The sequence below is a fragment of the Nycticebus coucang genome, chromosome 5 (genome assembly GCF_027406575.1).
Source record: "Nycticebus coucang isolate mNycCou1 chromosome 5, mNycCou1.pri, whole genome shotgun sequence".
Classification (NCBI taxonomy): domain Eukaryota; kingdom Metazoa; phylum Chordata; class Mammalia; order Primates; family Lorisidae; genus Nycticebus; species Nycticebus coucang.
The window spans coordinates 111,961,133-111,978,340 of record NC_069784.1 but is presented as its reverse complement, the minus strand read 5'-3'; the positions used below and the strand labels follow the sequence as shown (position 1 = coordinate 111,978,340).

General features: G+C 36.0%; 1 protein-coding gene across 3 annotated transcripts in view; it reads left to right on the top strand.

Annotated features, from left to right (window-relative positions):
* HBS1L (HBS1 like translational GTPase) overlaps positions 1–17,208 on the top strand; it is a 98,892-nt gene that overhangs the window by 68,452 nt on the left and 13,232 nt on the right. For all 3 annotated transcript variants that reach the window (XM_053592756.1, XM_053592754.1, XM_053592755.1), the window contains 5 exons: positions 1,163–1,309; positions 3,361–3,435; positions 4,023–4,140; positions 11,948–12,016; positions 14,739–14,843. In XM_053592756.1, coding sequence (XP_053448731.1) covers positions 1,163–1,309; positions 3,361–3,435; positions 4,023–4,140; positions 11,948–12,016; positions 14,739–14,843 — 514 coding nt within the window. The remainder of the gene's footprint in view (positions 1–1,162; positions 1,310–3,360; positions 3,436–4,022; positions 4,141–11,947; positions 12,017–14,738; positions 14,844–17,208) is intronic.

Here is a 17,208-nt window from a genome sequence, read left to right as displayed (position 1 = left end):
AACTGTAAAGGGGAAAATAGACTATTTTTTAAGAAGTGTTCTGACAGTGCATTGATGGGAATAATTGATAAGAATGAAAATGGAGGAACAGCTACGATTGCACAAATTATTTATTGCAAATTCTTAAAAGGCCACATCCACACGATGCAAGTGGAATCACATGAAGAAGCATCATCACAAAAGAATAGTAGGAACATGTGAAGCTACTTTCAATAAGGCTAACAAGGAGAATGAACTAAGTTAAGGTTAACTTACTTCTTTTTGTGTGTATGTGTGATTTGAGTATGAAATTAGAAATGTCTTTCTAATTCACAAAATAGCTCAGGTTAGAAAACGTTACATGGTTTCTGTTTCAGTAGCTCCAGAGGATGAATATGCTTTTTTGGACAATTCTCAATTTTTCATACTATAAATAATACTCTGATGAGTATTGTAGATCCATAATTATTTCTCTGGGATAAATTAAATGTGGAATTAATGGGAAGTAAAATATGCATAAATAATTTTTAGGTTCTTGATAGTTACTGTGAAAATCTCCTCTGGAAAGGTTGTGCACTTACAGTCCCCTCAGCAATGTGGAGAATGCCCATCTCACTGCCTCGTTGCCTACAGCAAATAATTCTGTCTTTTGAATCTTTAACATGTGATTTGTAAGAATATGAGAGAGGGGGGATATGTCAATGTATTTTTTAATATCCTGTTTTAAAATTTTAGTGTTTAGTGAATTGTTTCATGTTTACCGTTTATATTTCTTTAACAAATTGCTTGCTTGTTTTCTACAGAGTTGTGTCTTTTTATTCTTTTTCTTTTTTGGTAAAGACTATTTTAGGATTGTAACTTACCTTGTATGTTGCAAATGTGTGTTTATTTATGCTTTAATTTGATGTTTTTCCTCCTTTGCCTAGATATTTTAATTGCTGTATAATCCAACATGGACGTTTTAATAGTTCTTTATGTCATTTTTGGTGTCAAGCTCGGACATATTTTTTTATTTTTAAATTTTAATTCATTTGCTGGATTCTTTTGTTTGATTTACTTTGGTGCTTGAGGTCAGGTTAGGGCTGCCTTTAAAAATCTGACCAATATAATTAATTGAATAATCTGTTCTTTGAACTAAAGTGCTGTGACATTATTTTTAAGTTTGATAATTTTTCTTCCTTAGGCAGATGTAGCTGTTTTAGTTGTAGATGCCAGCAGGGGAGAGTTTGAAGCTGGGTTTGAGACTGGAGGACAAACACGAGAGCATGGCCTCCTGGTCCGTTCCCTCGGAGTGACGCAGCTTGCAGTTGCAGTCAATAAAATGGATCAGGTATTGAAGGGCTGTGTGAGAATTTGTTCAAGATGCTAATTGAGAGATCATTCTGCCCACATAGATAACCTCAGATGCTACTAGCACACATCTGTTTAGTAAAGTTGCCATGTCTGTAAAATAAATTCGTTATCCTAATGCTGAGTAAATGCAGTATTAGTAATTTTTAAGCAAAAAGTTATCTTATTTTTAAAATGAGTTTTTAAAATTTAAAAACTACTTTTATTTATAAAAGAATACATGCTTATTATAGTGGAATGAAAATATGAAAACCAGAAACAACCTGTATTGCCAACTTTCTTCTCCCCTGTAACAAATTTTATTTTGTATATCCATCTAATTTATTTTTATAGGTAAGAGTTTTTTTCTTTATAGCATTAGGTTATAATCTGCTTTCTTTCTTTTTTAAAAAGGCAATAGTTTTGTGCATATTTTGTAGTAATTAATAATTCTTGGATAAAGGAGTTATTTTATGGCCCTACTCTAGCCTATCTTAAAGGTATAATTTAATCAAGTAATCCCTTTTGAACATTTTGTGTGTGTGTATAGAAATGTTTCTTCTATGGATATTTATGGGCTTCTGGGTATAAGCTGTGACTTGCTGACAGGATTAAAATGCCCTTGAGAAAACTTTTAGTTATTTACTGTTGGCACATATGGTGAATTCACTTTCCCAAACTCTTAACAGCACTGCATTATTAAAAAATTGTCTTCTCATTTGATATATAACATGTAACTTCTTTTTGAAAAAAATTTACTCTTCTATAAATGTTAACAATATTTAAATATATTTTGTATATTAATTATTTTGTTTTTCCCCTTTGAGAATTATCAATATAATTTGCTCATTTTTAAGACTAATTTTTTTCTCAGTTGACAAGCATGCTTCATTAAAGATATTACCTATATTCTCTTTTTAATGTTTTTTAAAATTATTTTAAAATAAATTATTTTCCCAAAATATAAATTATTACATTTATTATTTATTTGTTTGTTTATTTATTTACTTTGTTGCCCAGCCTAGAGTGCCCTGGTGTCAGCCTAGCCCACAGCAACCTCTTATTCCTAAGTTCAGGCCCACCTCTCAAGTAAGTGGGACTATAGGTGCCCACCACAATGCTCAGCTAATATTTTCAATATTTAGTAGAGACAAGAATCTTGCTCTTGCTTGGCCTGGTCTCCAACTCTTGAGCCCAAGGGATCCACCTGCCTTGACCTACCAGAGTGCTAGGATTTCAGGTGTGAGCCACTGTCCCCAGCCTGTTATTTAACTTTTGATTTTATGGTATGTTTTGGACAGTTACTCAAATTGACAAATAGTTCCTTTTTGACTTTCTTTCTGCTTAGGTATTTTCTTACCCTTGGATCAGATAAATATTCACCTACATTTTCTATTAGTTCTTTTATATCATTATTATATATACTTTTTACATTCCCCCCTGCATTTTAGCATGAAAAATTTCAAATATAAAGAAAAGCTAAAAGATTTTTACAGTGAACTTGCATATTATACCCATTACTTAAGATTCTGCCTCTTTATCACATTTTTGTCTCTGTCTACGCCTGAATCCGTCTGTTAATCCATTTCTTTGGCTTGTGTTTCTGTGTAACTTACTCCTAAATGCTGCAGCATGCGTGTCATTATCTAGAGGTCACATAACATACACCTTTTTAGTCTCTTTGGCTTGGGCAGGAGTGTCAATAATTTTATTTATTCTAACAGTTGATCCAAGTTCAGTTCAACCAAGTATTCCTCCCTTTCCCCCAAATTTTAATTCACTTTGAGCTTATATGAAGAATTCTAAATGTATTACAAATGTATTTACCTTACAGGCTATTAAAAATGTATTACATTACAGGTTGGACAACAGAGTAAATAAATAAATAATTACTTTTAGGTCTTATTAATGGCAAGATCTGATATTCTTGAGTTTTAATTTTAATAGATCTCATATTAAGCAGATATCATATTTATATTTTATTGCAGAAATTTAAATTGTATATATCATGTTCTAAAGCATAGTTTTAAAAATAAATTGGATCTTTATCAGGTTAATTGGCAACAGGAAAGGTTTCAAGAGATTACTGGAAAACTTGGGCACTTTCTTAAGCAAGCAGGTTTTAAGGTGAGATCATTTTAATTTTTACTCGTTATTATTTGCCTTAAGTCATCTACTGATATGAGAGGAAAAAAACCCTAATATTTTGATATGCTTGTCTTACTAAATTCTTTGATTTATTTTTGATCTTATTTTCCCCAAAGAGTACACTATGTACCTATCCCCAAAGAGTATATTATGTGCCTAATATACTCTTTGGATTATTTCACGTTAGAAAACTGTGTTTAAAGTTTGGCTCACTTTTTATGTAGTAGAAGACTTTTCCCCACCTATTAAATGGGATATGTTCAGGGAGGTCACAGAAGAATGTAAAGAGCTGGTAGAGAAGAGTTTATCCAGCAGAAACCTGTAGTTTGCCTCTGTTACTAGGTAAAAGTGCTTGAGTATTTTGAAATAACTTTGCAAGTTTCCCACAAAATCGAAAAAGTAGAAAACTATTGGATCAGATAACTTTGGGGCTATAGTTCTATGATTTCTATTAAAGTACATTGTCATTGATTTTGCAAAGTTGGTGCAGTTATGATAATAGAGGACCCTCTAACTTGTTTCAAAACAACATGTGTTAAGTTTCATATATTCCATCTTTTTAACAGGAGAGTGATGTAGCTTTTATCCCTACAAGTGGTCTCAGTGGTGACAATCTAGTCACAAGATCTCAGTCAAGTGAACTCACAGAATGGTATAAAGGGCTATGTTTATTAGAACAAATTGGTAAGTATAAGTACACTACAATTCGATTTTTAATACATTTTAAGTTTGATATTATTTAGCATTTTTTTAAATTTTGAATTAAGATGAGGGTATACACAATTAGGTAACATTATTTGCATTTGTAAGATAAAGTCCAAAGTCTGAGTTGTAGTTGAATACTTCGCCCAGGAAGTGTGCCATGTACCCCTACATTGTACCAGATAGCTGGGAACTTACTGAGCTCCTGCTTCCCCTACCCCTTGTTGAATTTAATTGCGTTTTTCTCTCATGTGGGCCCGTAATTATTGATCTACTATTTTCAGATTAGTACTCGTATATGGGATACTTAGCATTTTTTTATGGGAGATATTCGCGTGTGTGAAAAAACATAAGATTTGTAGTCAGAGGAGCTAGGTTACCAGTTACATTATGTGCAATATTTAAACTTTCTAATACTCAACTTTTCTTTTTTTTTTTTCCCTTAAATCATTTTTATTGTAATTTTTCTTTTTTTTTTTTTTTTTTTTATTGTTGAGGATTCATTGAGGGTACAATAAGCCAGGTTACACTGATTGCAATTGTTAGGTAAAGTCCCTCTTGCAATCATGTCTTGCCCCCATAAAGTGTGACACACATGAAGGCCCCACCCCCCTCCCTCCGTCCCTCTTTCTGTTTCCCACCCCCCATAACCTTAATTGTCATTAATTGTCCTCATATCAAAATTGAGTACATAGGATTCATGCTTCTCCATTCTTGTGATGCTTTACTAAGAATAATGTCTTCCACTTCCATCCAGGTTAATACGAAGGATGTAAAGTCTCCATTTTTTTTAATGGCTGAATAGTGTTCCATGGTATACATATACCACAGCGTGTTAATCCATTCCTGGGTTGGTGGGCATTTAGGCTGTTTCCACATTTTGGCGATTGTAAATTGAGCTGCAATAAACAGTCTAGTACAAGTGTCCTTATGATGAAAGGATTTTTTTCCTTCTGGGTAGATGCCCAGTAATGGGATTGCCAAATCAAATGGGAGGTCTAGCTTGAGTGCTTTGACGTTTCTCCATACTTCCTTCCAGAAAGGTTGTACTAGTTCAGAGTCCCACCAGCAGTGTAAAAGTGTTCCCTTCTCTCCACATCCACGCCAGCATCTGCAGTTTTGAGATTTTGTGATGTGAGGGCCATTCTCACTGGGGTTAGATGATATCTCAGGGTTGTTTTGATTTGCATTTCTCTAATATATAGAGATGATGAACATTTTTTCATGTGTTAGCCATTCGTCTGTCGTCTTTAGAGAAAGTTCTATTCATGTCTCTTGCCCATTGATATATGGGATTGTTGGCTTTTTTCATGTGGATTAATTTGAGTTCTCTATAGATGCTAGTTATCAAGCTTTTGTCTGATTGAAAATATGCAAATATCCTTTCCCATTGTGTAGGTTGTCTCTTTGCTTTGGTTATTGTCTCCTTAGCCGTACAGAAGCTTTTCAGTTCAATGAAGTCCCATTTGTTTATTTTTGTTGTTGTTGCAATTGCCATGGCAGTCTTCTTCATGAAGTCTTTCCCCAGGCCAATATCTTCCAGTGTTATTCCTATGCTTTCTTTGAGGATTTTTATTGTTTCATGCCTTAAATTTAAGTCCTTTATCCATCTGAATCAATTTTTGTGAGTGGGGAAAGGTGTGGGTCCAGTTTCAGTCTTTTACATGTAGACATCCAGTTCTCCCAACACCATTTATTGAATAGGGAGTCTTTCCCCCAAGGTAAGTTCTTGTTTGGTTTATCAAAGATTAGGTGGTTGTAAGATGTTAGTTTCATTTCTTGGTTTTCAATTCGATTTCAAGTGTCTATGTCTCTGTTTTTGTGCCAGTACCATTCTGTCTTGAGCACTATGGCTTTGTAGTACAGACTAAAATCTGGTATGCTGATGCCCCCAGCTTTATTTTTGTTACTAAGAACTGCCTTAGCTATACGGGGTTTTTTCCAGTTCCATACAAAACGGAGAATCATTTTTTCCAAATCTTGAAAGTACGATGTAGGTATTTTGATAGGAATGGCATTGAATAGGTAGATTGCTTTGTGAAGTATAGACATTTTAACAATGTTGATTCTTCCCGTCCATGAGCATGGTATGTTCTTCCATTTGTTAATATCCTCTGCTATTTCCTTTCTGAGGATTTCATAGTTTTCTTTATAGAGGTCCTTCACCTCCTTCGTTAGGTATATTCCTAGGTATTTCATTTTCTTTGAAACTATGGTGAAGGGAGTTGTGTCCTTAATTAGCTTCTCATCTTGACTGTTATTGGTGTATACAAAGGCTACTGACTTGTGGACATTGATTTTATATCCTGAAACATTACTGTATTTTTTGATGACTTCTAGGAGTCTTGTGGTTGAGTCTTAGGGGTTCTCTAAATATAAGATCATGTCGTCAGCAAAGAGGGAGAGTTTGACCTCCTCTGCTCCCATTTGGATTCCCTTTATTTCCTTGTCTTGCCTAATTGTATTGGCTAGAACTTCCAGCACTATGTTGAATAGTAAAGGTGACAGAGGACAACCTTGTCTGGTTCCAGTTCTAAGAGGAAAAGCTTTCAGTTTTACTCCATTCAGTAAAATATTGGCTGTGGGTTTGTCATAGACAGCTTCAATCAGTTTTAGAAATGTGCCACCTATGCCTATACTCTTCAGTGTTCTAATTAGAAAAGGATGCTGGATTTTATCAAATGCTTTTTCTGCATCTATTGAGAGGATCATGTGATCTTTATTTTTGCCTCTGTTAATGTGGTGGATAATGTTTATGGACTTGCGTATGTTAAACCAGCCTTGCATCCCTGGGATGAAGCTACTTGATCATGATGAATGACTTTTTTGATGATAAGCTGTAATCTATTGGCTAGGATTTTGTTGAGAATTTTTACATCTATATTCATGAGTGAGATTGGTCTGAAATTCTCCTTTTTGTTTGGGTCTTTTCCTGGTTTTGGTATCAGGGTGATGTTTGCTTCATAGAATGTGTTGGGGAAGATTCCTTCTTCCTCAATTTTTTGGAATAAATTCTGCAGTACAGGAATAAGCTCTTCCTTGAAGGTTTGATAGAATTCTGGAGTGAAGCCATCTGGACCAGGGCATTTTTTGGTTGGAAGATTTTTTATTGTTTCTTTGATCTCAGTGCTTGAAATTGGTCTGTTCAGGAGCTCTATTTCTTCCTGGCTGAGTCTAGGGAGAGGGTGTGATTCCAAATATTGATCCATTTCCTTCACATTGTCAAATTTCTGGGCATAGAGTTTCTGGTAGTATTCAGAGATGATCTCTTGTATCTCTGTGGTATCAGTTGTTATTTCCCCTTTATCATTTCTGATTGAGGTTACTAGAGATTTTACTTTTCTGTTCCTCGTTAGTCTGACCAATGGCTTACCTATTTTATTTATTTTTTCAAAAAACCAACTCCTTGTTTCATTAATTTTCTGAATGATTCTTTTGTTTTCAATTTCATTGATCTCTGATTTGATTTTGGATATTTCTTTTCTTCTACTGAGTTTAGGCTTAGATTGTTCTTCGTTTTCCAATTCCATAAGATCTCTTGTGAGATTGTTGATGCGCTCTCTTTCTGTTTTTCGAATGTAGGCATCTAAAGCGATGAATTTTCCTCTCAAAACTGCTTTTGCAGTATCCCACAGGTTTCGGTAGCTTGTGTCTTCATTGTTGTTATGCTCAAGGAAGTTAATGATTTCCTGTTTTATTTCTTCCTGCACCCATCTGTTATTCAACAGAAGATTGTTTAATTTTTATGCCTTTGGGTGGAGTCGAGCATTTTTGTTAGAGTTGAGTTCCACCTTTAGTGCCTTATGGTCTGAGAAGATACAAGATAAAATTTCAATTGTTTTGATTCTGTTGATATTTGTTTTGTGTCCCAGGATATGATCAATTTTGGAGAGTGTTCCATGGGGTGATGAGAAGAATGTATATTCTTTATCTTTGGGATGGAGTGTTCTATATGTGTCTATCAAGCACAGTTGTTCTAGGGTCTCATTTAAATCTCTTATATCTTTGTTTAGTTTCTGTTTAGAGGATCTGTCCAGCTCTGTAAGAGGAGTGTTAAAGTCCCCTGTTATGATGGTATTATCAGATATCATATTGCTCAGACTGAGTAAGGTCTGTTTCAAGAATCTGGGAGCATTTAAATTGGGTGCATAAATATTTAGAATTGAAATGTCTTCTTGTTGTATTTTTCCCTTGACCAATATAAAGTGACCATCTTTGTCTTTTTTGACTTTAGTTGCTTTAAATCCACATGTATCTGAAAATAAGATTGCAACTCCTCTTTTCTTCTGAATTCCATTTGCCTGAAAAATTGTCTTCCAACCCTTGACTCGGAGCTTTAATTTGTCTTTTGAAGCCAGGTGTGTTTCTTGCAGACAGCAAATGGATGGCTTGTGTTTTTTAATCCAGTCAACCAATCTATGTCTCTTCACTGGAGAATTCAAGCCATTAACATTTATTGAGATAATTGATAAGTGTGGTAGTATTCTATTCATCTTATTTTGTGAGAGTCCATTGCTTAGTTTTATCTTTTGCATCAGTGTGGAGGTTAGGTTCTGTCCTTTAATTTCTGAGTTCTTACTTTGCTGCTGATTCATTGTGGTGGTCAGTGTGCAGAACAGGTTGAAGTATTTCCTGTAGAGCTGATCTTTTTGTGGCGAATTTCCTCAATGTTTGTATATCCGTAAATGATTTGATTTCTCCGTCAATTTTGAAGCTTGGCTTAGCAGGGTACAGAATTCTGGGCTGGAAATTGTTCTGTATAAGTAGATTAAAGGTAGATGACCATTGTCTTCTTGCTTGGAAAGTTTCATTAGAGAAGTCTGCGGTCACTCTGATGGATTTGCCCCTGTAGGTCAACTGGCGCTTACTCCTGGCAGCTTGCAGAATCTTTTCTTTTGTCTTGACTTTGGACAGGTTCATCACAATGTGTCTTGGAGAAGCTCGGTTAGAGTTGAGGCGACCAAGGGTCCGATATCCCTCTGAAAGCAGTGTGTCAGAATCTTTGGTGATATTCGGGAAATTTCTTTTATAATATTCTCTAGTATGGCTTCCATTCCTCTGGGGCATTCTTCTTCCCCTTCTGGAATTCCTATAACTCGTATGTTGGAACGGTTCATAAAGTCCCATAATTCTGACAGTGAACGTTCTGCTTTCTCTCTCTTCTTTTCTGCCTCTTTTACTATCTGAGTTATCTCAAGAACTTTGTCTTCTACCTCTGAAATTCTTTCTTCTGCATGGTCTAACCTGTTGCTGATACTTTCCATTGCATCTTTAAGTTCCCTAATTGACTGTTTCAGTTCCTTCAGCTCTGCTATATCCTTTTTATATTCTTCATATCGTTCATCTCTTATTTGATTCTGTTTTTGGATTTCCTTTTGGTTATTTTCCACTTTATTAGCAGTTTCCTTCATTGTTTCCATCATTTCTTTCATTGTTTTCAACATGTGTATTCTAAATTCCCTTTCTGTCATTCCTAACATTTCTTTATAGGTGGAATCCTCTGCAGTAGCTACCTCATGGTCCCTTGGCGGGGTTGTTCTGGACTGGTTCTTCATGTTGCCTGGAGTTTTCTGCTGATTCTTCCTCATGAGTGATTTCTTTTATCTGTTTCCTTGCCCTAATTTTCCTTTTACTTCCTCTTGCTCTTTAAGTTCTCGTGCCTGTGAACTAAGGGTTACAGGACCAGAAGGGTGAGAAGGTTGAAGAGCAAAAAAGGGATGAAAGAAAAGAGGACCTAGTGATAAGAAAAACAAAGAAAAATAGAGAAAGGAGAGGGAGTGGGTAAAAGGAATATTGACAAAAAGAAGAGACGCACAGAAAGAGGAAGACAGAGCAATATAGGTGTACAGTAGTGTACTTTGACACAATCTTAAAAAAAAACCCCCCTTCTGGGGGTGCCCAGTTGGGTGGTTCCCTTGAGGTCAGCAGCTCTTTGCTAACCTGATCAGACACAGTACCCCACCTCCACCAAGTAGAGAGGAAAGACAAAAATGCTATGAATCAAACCAAAACAAGCAAACAGAAAACTTTACGGGATAAAATTGGGTGGAAAACCAAATAATAGCGGTAGAAACACTAGCAAAAATGAAGTTCTAATTATTGAAAAAGGCAGCAATGGGAAATTATAATTAAACTAGGAAAATTGAGAAAGAAAAAGGATCTGTATGGAAAAGGTTGAACTTGAAAAACAAAACAACATCAACAACATCAAAATAAACAAAAAAAACAACCAAACAAAAAAAAAATAATAATAAATTATAATTAAACTAGAGAAATTGAGGGCAAGGAAATTATAATTAAAATTATAATTAAACTAGAAAAATTAGGGCAAGGAAATTATAATTAAACTAGAAGAATTGAGAAAGAGAAAGGATCTGTACGGAAAAGGTTGAAGTTAAAAAACAAAACAACATTAGCAACATCAAAATAAACAAAAAAACCCACCAAACCAAAAAGAAAAAAAAAAAAAAACAGAACCAAAAACAAAGCAGTATGTATATGTTATTGAATATTATCTGGGCAACATATGGTCTTCTGGGGTATGAGATGTTAATCACAGTTCTGATACGACTGGAGGCTGCTGATTTCTCAAACCCCAGCAGGTAGACACCCTAAATCTCTCTTCAGCCCACTTAAAAGGCACTTTGAACTTGTTCACTTGCTGAACAGAAGCTTTCCCAGGAAAGTGCTTGTTGCTGGAATCCCTGCTGAAGTGGCTATCCACTTACCCAGTGTGCCAAAACTGGTCTCACTCTGCCCCTGGGGTTAGGGCTGCAAGGCGGCTCAGACCCCGCCCTTAGGCTACTTGGTTGCTGGGTTACCAGCTCCCACCCAATTCTAGCTCTGCGACCCTGAGGGTGGAGCTTGCCGGGGCAGATCGCTCACAATGGCTCCCTGTGGCCCATAGCCAAACACTATTAGCTCCGTCTGGCTCAGCGGCTCAGACTGGGGCCCTAGACAATGGCCAAAGTTCTCTGCACTCCCGCTCAGGCTCTCCCCAAGGCAGTTCAACTGAGTGCCAAGTCCAATGACACCAAAACAGTTCACAGGTAAGGTCTTTCTGGTTTGCAGTCTCACTGCTACTGAACTTACAGTTGCGGGCGGGTTTAGACGGATTGAACACACGCGACCACTTGCCAGTTTTCCACTGTTTTAGTCCTCCTCTTGGGGTCCAGAAGTCTCTCACTGACTGCCTGTATCCTCGCAGGTGTGATGATAGGCAGATCCCACCAGCCAGAGATGCTGGAGTCCTATCTCTCCAGACTCACGGTGCCCAGATGCAAGGAAGCTGTTACTTGGCCATCTTGCTCCGCCTCCCTACTCAACTTTTCTTAATTAATGAGTCTAGTTCCTCCCCAATCTCAGGAACTGTTATTGAAATTAAATGATATACATAACATATGTGACTATATTTTATCAGCTACAAAGTATTATAGGTTGAATATCCCTTATCTGAAAGGCTTGGGACCAGTCATGTTGCAGATTTTGAACTTTTTGTATTTTGTAATATATGCATGTACTTACCAGTTGAGAATCTCAAATTCAGAATTCCAAAATCCAAAATGCTCCAGTGAGCATTTCCTTTAGGCGTCATGTTGGTGCTCCAAAAATTTCAGATTTTTGAGCCTTTCAGATTTGGGGTGCTCAACCTGTATATAAATAACAGTTTGCTAATAATATTTATAAAAAAATAATGATTTTCTAAGAGAGGTGAGACTGTAATCAATTTATTGAATGAGGCAAATACTACATTTTAAATTAAACTTTGCCTTTCTCATTTTTTCCCCAGATTCCTTTAAGCCTCCCCAACGATCTGTTGACAAACCTTTTAGATTATGTGTATCTGATGTTTTCAAAGGTAAGTGCTACCTTGGCGGTGCTTTTACAGTATGGCCTCTTTTTTTCCCATTCTTTCCTAACCTCCTTTTCTAGACTGAGTCATTGCGGTATATTGCTGGCAGATTCTCCCTTCTCCAGACCAATCTTAAGGTGCACTGTCAAACTAATCTTAAATGTACTGTTCTGTTCATACTTACTTGCTCTCCTACCCAGAGAAACCTTGGATTTACTAACCATTTCTCATCTTTCAGGCATAAGAAAACCTTAAAACCTTTATCTTTTTAACCTCATAGTTTGCTTTCTCCCACTAGATCTCTTTAGTCTCCAATCACACAGGGTGTTCATTGCCACATACCTACCGATGTTTGCCTGTTTTGCTCTTCTTTCTGTTTACTTGTCCATTTCCTCCTCGCCTGTAGCAGGCTAGGTGCAATGAGGAGTTAAATAAAATGTAAAATGGGACATTTAACATAAGAATTATTAACTGATAAAAGAGTAACTAAAAGATATACAGATACCCTATGGTACCTTAGGGCTGAGGAAGGAAAAACTCGGAAGAGGTCAAACCTTTGTTGACCTCTATGTTGACCAGTATGTTGGAGAAGATATTATATCATATGCCTAAGAATATGTCTATTTAATGGGTGTGAGACCCTATATAGAAAACTATAAAATGTAAATAGAATAAAAGATCTCAATAAATGAAAGGATACATGGTATTTTACATAAATATATATTTATATATGTATATTTATATATTAGAATGATACATACTATAAAGATGTCATTTGTTTCCCAAATCCTGATCACACTGGCAATGGAGTGTAGATTTGGAACTGAACAGGAATAAATTGATAACTGGCATCTTACACACATACCCCAAACTGTCTCTCCAAAGTCTGTGTACCCTCTTTCACTGCATTTTCTTGCACTATTAAAATGGTCTGTGTGCTCTTTATTTCACTTAGACTGTGAACTCCTTGAGGGCAAGTACTGTTTCTTTTAAACTATCTGCAGGACTCAGCCCAGTGCCTGGCACATATTAACATGTTTAATAAATGAATAAGAAACAAGTGAATGAAGGTGCTCTGAAAAAATCATGCAATGAAATTGAAATTTATCATTGTCATTATCAGCTTCCAGTGTACTGCTGGGAGTAGAGGGAATATGGTAATGGTTTCTAAATGTCCATTATCTATTAAAAATGCAAAGAGTGGTTACTTTCTTTTAATTAACATTGTTTGCTTACTGTGCATTCTTCCTTCCTGTTCTCTCAGGCTGCTTCCTGGCTTCTGCCTACACTGCTCCTCTCAGTGTGTTCCTTCCAGGGTCACCAAATGACTTCTTGGTTGCTGAAGTCAATACTTGAATTTGGCATTACTTCTGACGTGCTGTTAGCTATATCCACTTGAAAGTTTCTCCCTGGGTTTCTGTGACTGTCTGTTTCTCTGACAGGTTTATATCCTCTCCATTCTTTCTGTGGCCCCTCTTCTTCTTTCTCTTGCATGGTGTTCTGCTGGCTCAGTCCTCTTCTTACTCTGCATGCTCCTTTTGAACAGACATCATGAATTTCTCTACCTTCTGTGTCTTGATTCTGCCCACACATCCGTATCTCCAACACAAACCTGTTTTCTTATTTTCAGACACAAGTCTGCTGCTGGACATTTCCTCCAAGAGTGTGCTTCTGGGGGTCCCATACTTAGGGAATTTGTGTGGTTGGTCCCCTCGGAATGCAACTTCTTCACCTGTTTGTCTTGTAGATGCCTCAGATTCACCAAGGCTAAATCTTGTTCCTTAGTTTCTTATCTCAAAGTTAATGCATGATCATCCTCTCAGATTTCTCCCTTTTGGTCATTATCTTTCATTTATCTTATCTCTCTTAACTTGTCATTCCTTATTCTCGAATTTTTGAATTGATTCCCTTCCTGTAGTCAGGATGTGATCTTCCATCAGCCTTTCCTCTAACAAAGAAACACTGTCACATCATTTCTCTGGTCACGGTTCTGCACTGGCTTCTCATTACTTAACTGCAGGATGAAATTTAAACCATAAGCGTGATTTCTTATAGGCCCTCGCATTATTTCTCCCTTGCCTACCTCTGTTGCCTCCTGCCTTGCCTGTCCTCTTATTCCATATGGTCCTCCCCACCCCCATAAATGACACATGGCTCTTAGCAACGCCATGTTCGGTTATGCCTTTGCACATGCAGTTTCCCGGGTCAGCAGTGTGTTCTTTCCCCTGCCCGTACATATAAGCTAACTGGTCAGCTTCTGTTCCTTCTTCAGAATGCACAGATTAAATGTCTGGTCTCCCCATCGTGGATTCATTGATGCATGGTTCTGTTTCTCTTGTATATTTTAAATAGCATTTCTATCAGGGCAATGTAATTATTTTCATCTGTCTTTTCATTAGTGTAAAATCCACATGTGTAGGGAAATATATTTTCATTTCTTTATCCTCAGAGTTTAGCATAGTACATGGTTCTCAAATACTTATTATTTCTCAATAAATAATTGAGCAAAGAATGAGTCCCTATTTTTTGTTATATGAATATTTTTATTTGCAAGTAAAAGTGTAGTATGTCATATTTAGTAGATATGTTAATTCTGAAATGATCTTAACTTAATAATGTCTATTGAACTATTGGTTTTATATAATTACTTGGGAACTAAATATAGTTAATAGTGTCAATCATTAGATAACTTTGCTACATGAACTTAAGATTTTAACTTATTTTGCAGATCAAGGATCTGGATTTTGTGTATCTGGTAAAATTGAAGCTGGTTATATTCAAACTGGTGACCGACTACTAGCAATGCCTCCTAATGAAACTTGTACTGCAAAAGGTATTTATCTGCAAGATTCTTTTGCCAAACGAGCCTTGAGTTGAGACAGCAGATTTTTTTCAAGTAGTTTAGTTATAACTCCAGAGTAATCTCTTACTGAAATTGTAACTGACTTGTCAAAATGATACCAACTGTTGAAGATTAAAATGTCAAAACATTAAACGATTTTTTTCTGTTGTGACTGTGTGTGGGTATATATATATACAAATAATATTCAAGCTCTGGTAGCATTCCTTTTTTGACATGGATTCAAGAAGTCTGGTTAGGATTTAACCAGATACTTTACAGATATATTCAAAATCAGATTCTGTAGCAGAAATGAAATCTAATCCCAGCCTGACAGTAGTTAAGTGGCAAAGCAGCCTGCTACAATCTGTTGTTTTGAAATGCGTATTTCAGAATATGTTAACAGCTTTGACCATGTTTATGCCAAAAATATATATGGATTTTATAGAAAGGCCTAAGAAAGAAAGAAAGAAAGATACAAATGCAGAAAAACCCAATGTTGAAAAGAGAAATAGAGGCAGTTGAAATAGCCACAGTCCCTGCTTCTGCGCAAAGATTCTAATGTGGTTAAATAGCTGGTAATTATTTCTGTCTTCTAATCATTCACCTGTATGTATTCATGCTATATGTTACCTGTATTTGTACATGTCATTTTTTTTCTAAATTCTGATTTAAAGTTTATATTTATCTTCATATGACTTCTAACTAAACCTCTCACTTCAAAGTAAAATTGAACAGATGTTTTATACTCAAAAGTAATGTTATTTATAACAATTTTACACTGAAATATAAGCTATTGGAAATGGAAAAGAATCTTTTTTTTTTTTTTTTTTTTTTGGAGACAGGGTTGGTCTCTGTTACCCAAGCAAGAGTGCAGTGGTGTCATCATAGCTCACGGCAACCTCAGACTCCGAGGCTCAGACATGATCCTTCTGCCTTAGTCTTCTGAGTAAGTGGGACTAGAGGCATGTGCCCCCACACTCAGCTAATTTTTCTATTTTGTATAGAGTCTGGCTGTATTGCGTTGGCCAGTCTTAAATTCCTGGCCTCAAGTGATTCTTATGCCTTGGCCTCCCAAAGCACTAGGACGACAGGTGTGTACTATTACACCCAGCTGAAAAATTTTAAATTTCAGTATTTTTACCTTTGTCACTCTTAATTTATAGTTTATACCTAGATTTGTACTCAAGTAGATTATAAATTTGGATATACATTTTGTTGTATTGTGTCTTTCTCTTTTGGCTATGATCAAGTGTGGATGTGCATTTTGTTTGAATTAATTTGCTTACTTTACAAGCAGATTTCTTCAAAATTACAAGAAATTAATGAGTATGTTCGTAGGTAACATAGTTTAAAGATGAATAAAGGAAGAAAGACTGAAGTTATTTTCATTCAATCTTTTTCTTTCTGCCTGCCTAGGGATCGTGAAATTTCTGTTTAGATAAAGAGTAACATGCACTTTAAAAATAGGGGCTATGCAGCAGTGACTCATGCCTGTGATCCTAGCACTTGGGGAGTCCAAAATAAGAGGACTGTTTGAGGCTGAGGTTTAAAACCAGCTTGGGAAATATAGGAAGACCTTGTTTCTGCAAAAGAGTAATAAAAAATCAGTTGGGTGTGGTAGAATACACCTGTAGTCCTGAGATGGGAGGATTCGTTGAGCCCAAGCATTTGAGGCTGCAGTGAGCTCTGATCTGGCCACTACACTCCAGCCTGGGCAACAGAACAAGATTCTGTCTCTCCCTGGAAAAAAACATTAGTGTCATTTTCCAAAGATCTGTTAGTTGTTTCCAGGTATAGCTCTCTGCTTTTGTTTCTTGAAGTGATGAAGACCTGTAATATTAATTTCTTTGTATATTAATGAGCTTTTTCGAGCATAAGAATTTTTTTATAATCAAAAGCTATAATTAAAAACCATTATCATAAAATGATCACAGACCTTAAGATTGGCTCCCTTGCAACCTCTAAAATTCTTACTCTGTCACCTGTGAAAGTCTCACATTCTTTACCTTTCTCTTTTCTATTCCTTCCACAAAGAGAAACTCCAAGCATTATCTTTCATCACTGGTTCTTAGAAGAGAAGTCTTATCAGAATCATCAGGAAGGAAATACCATACTCATTTACAGCCAAGCTTCTAACTTAATTGAGAGGTTCTCAGCACTCAATTTCTAACCCTGTTGCTTTTGCTTGGTTTATTTGATTGTTTATCTGAACACTGTAGGTGCTCCTCTGGCTGAATCTATTTCAACAGATGGAAATTCTAAATTACTTTTCTATTTTATTAATATGTGAAACCCATAGAATATTTTAAAAGAGTCTTCTTTTATAATGTTTATAAAAAAAACTTCCTTAATATTT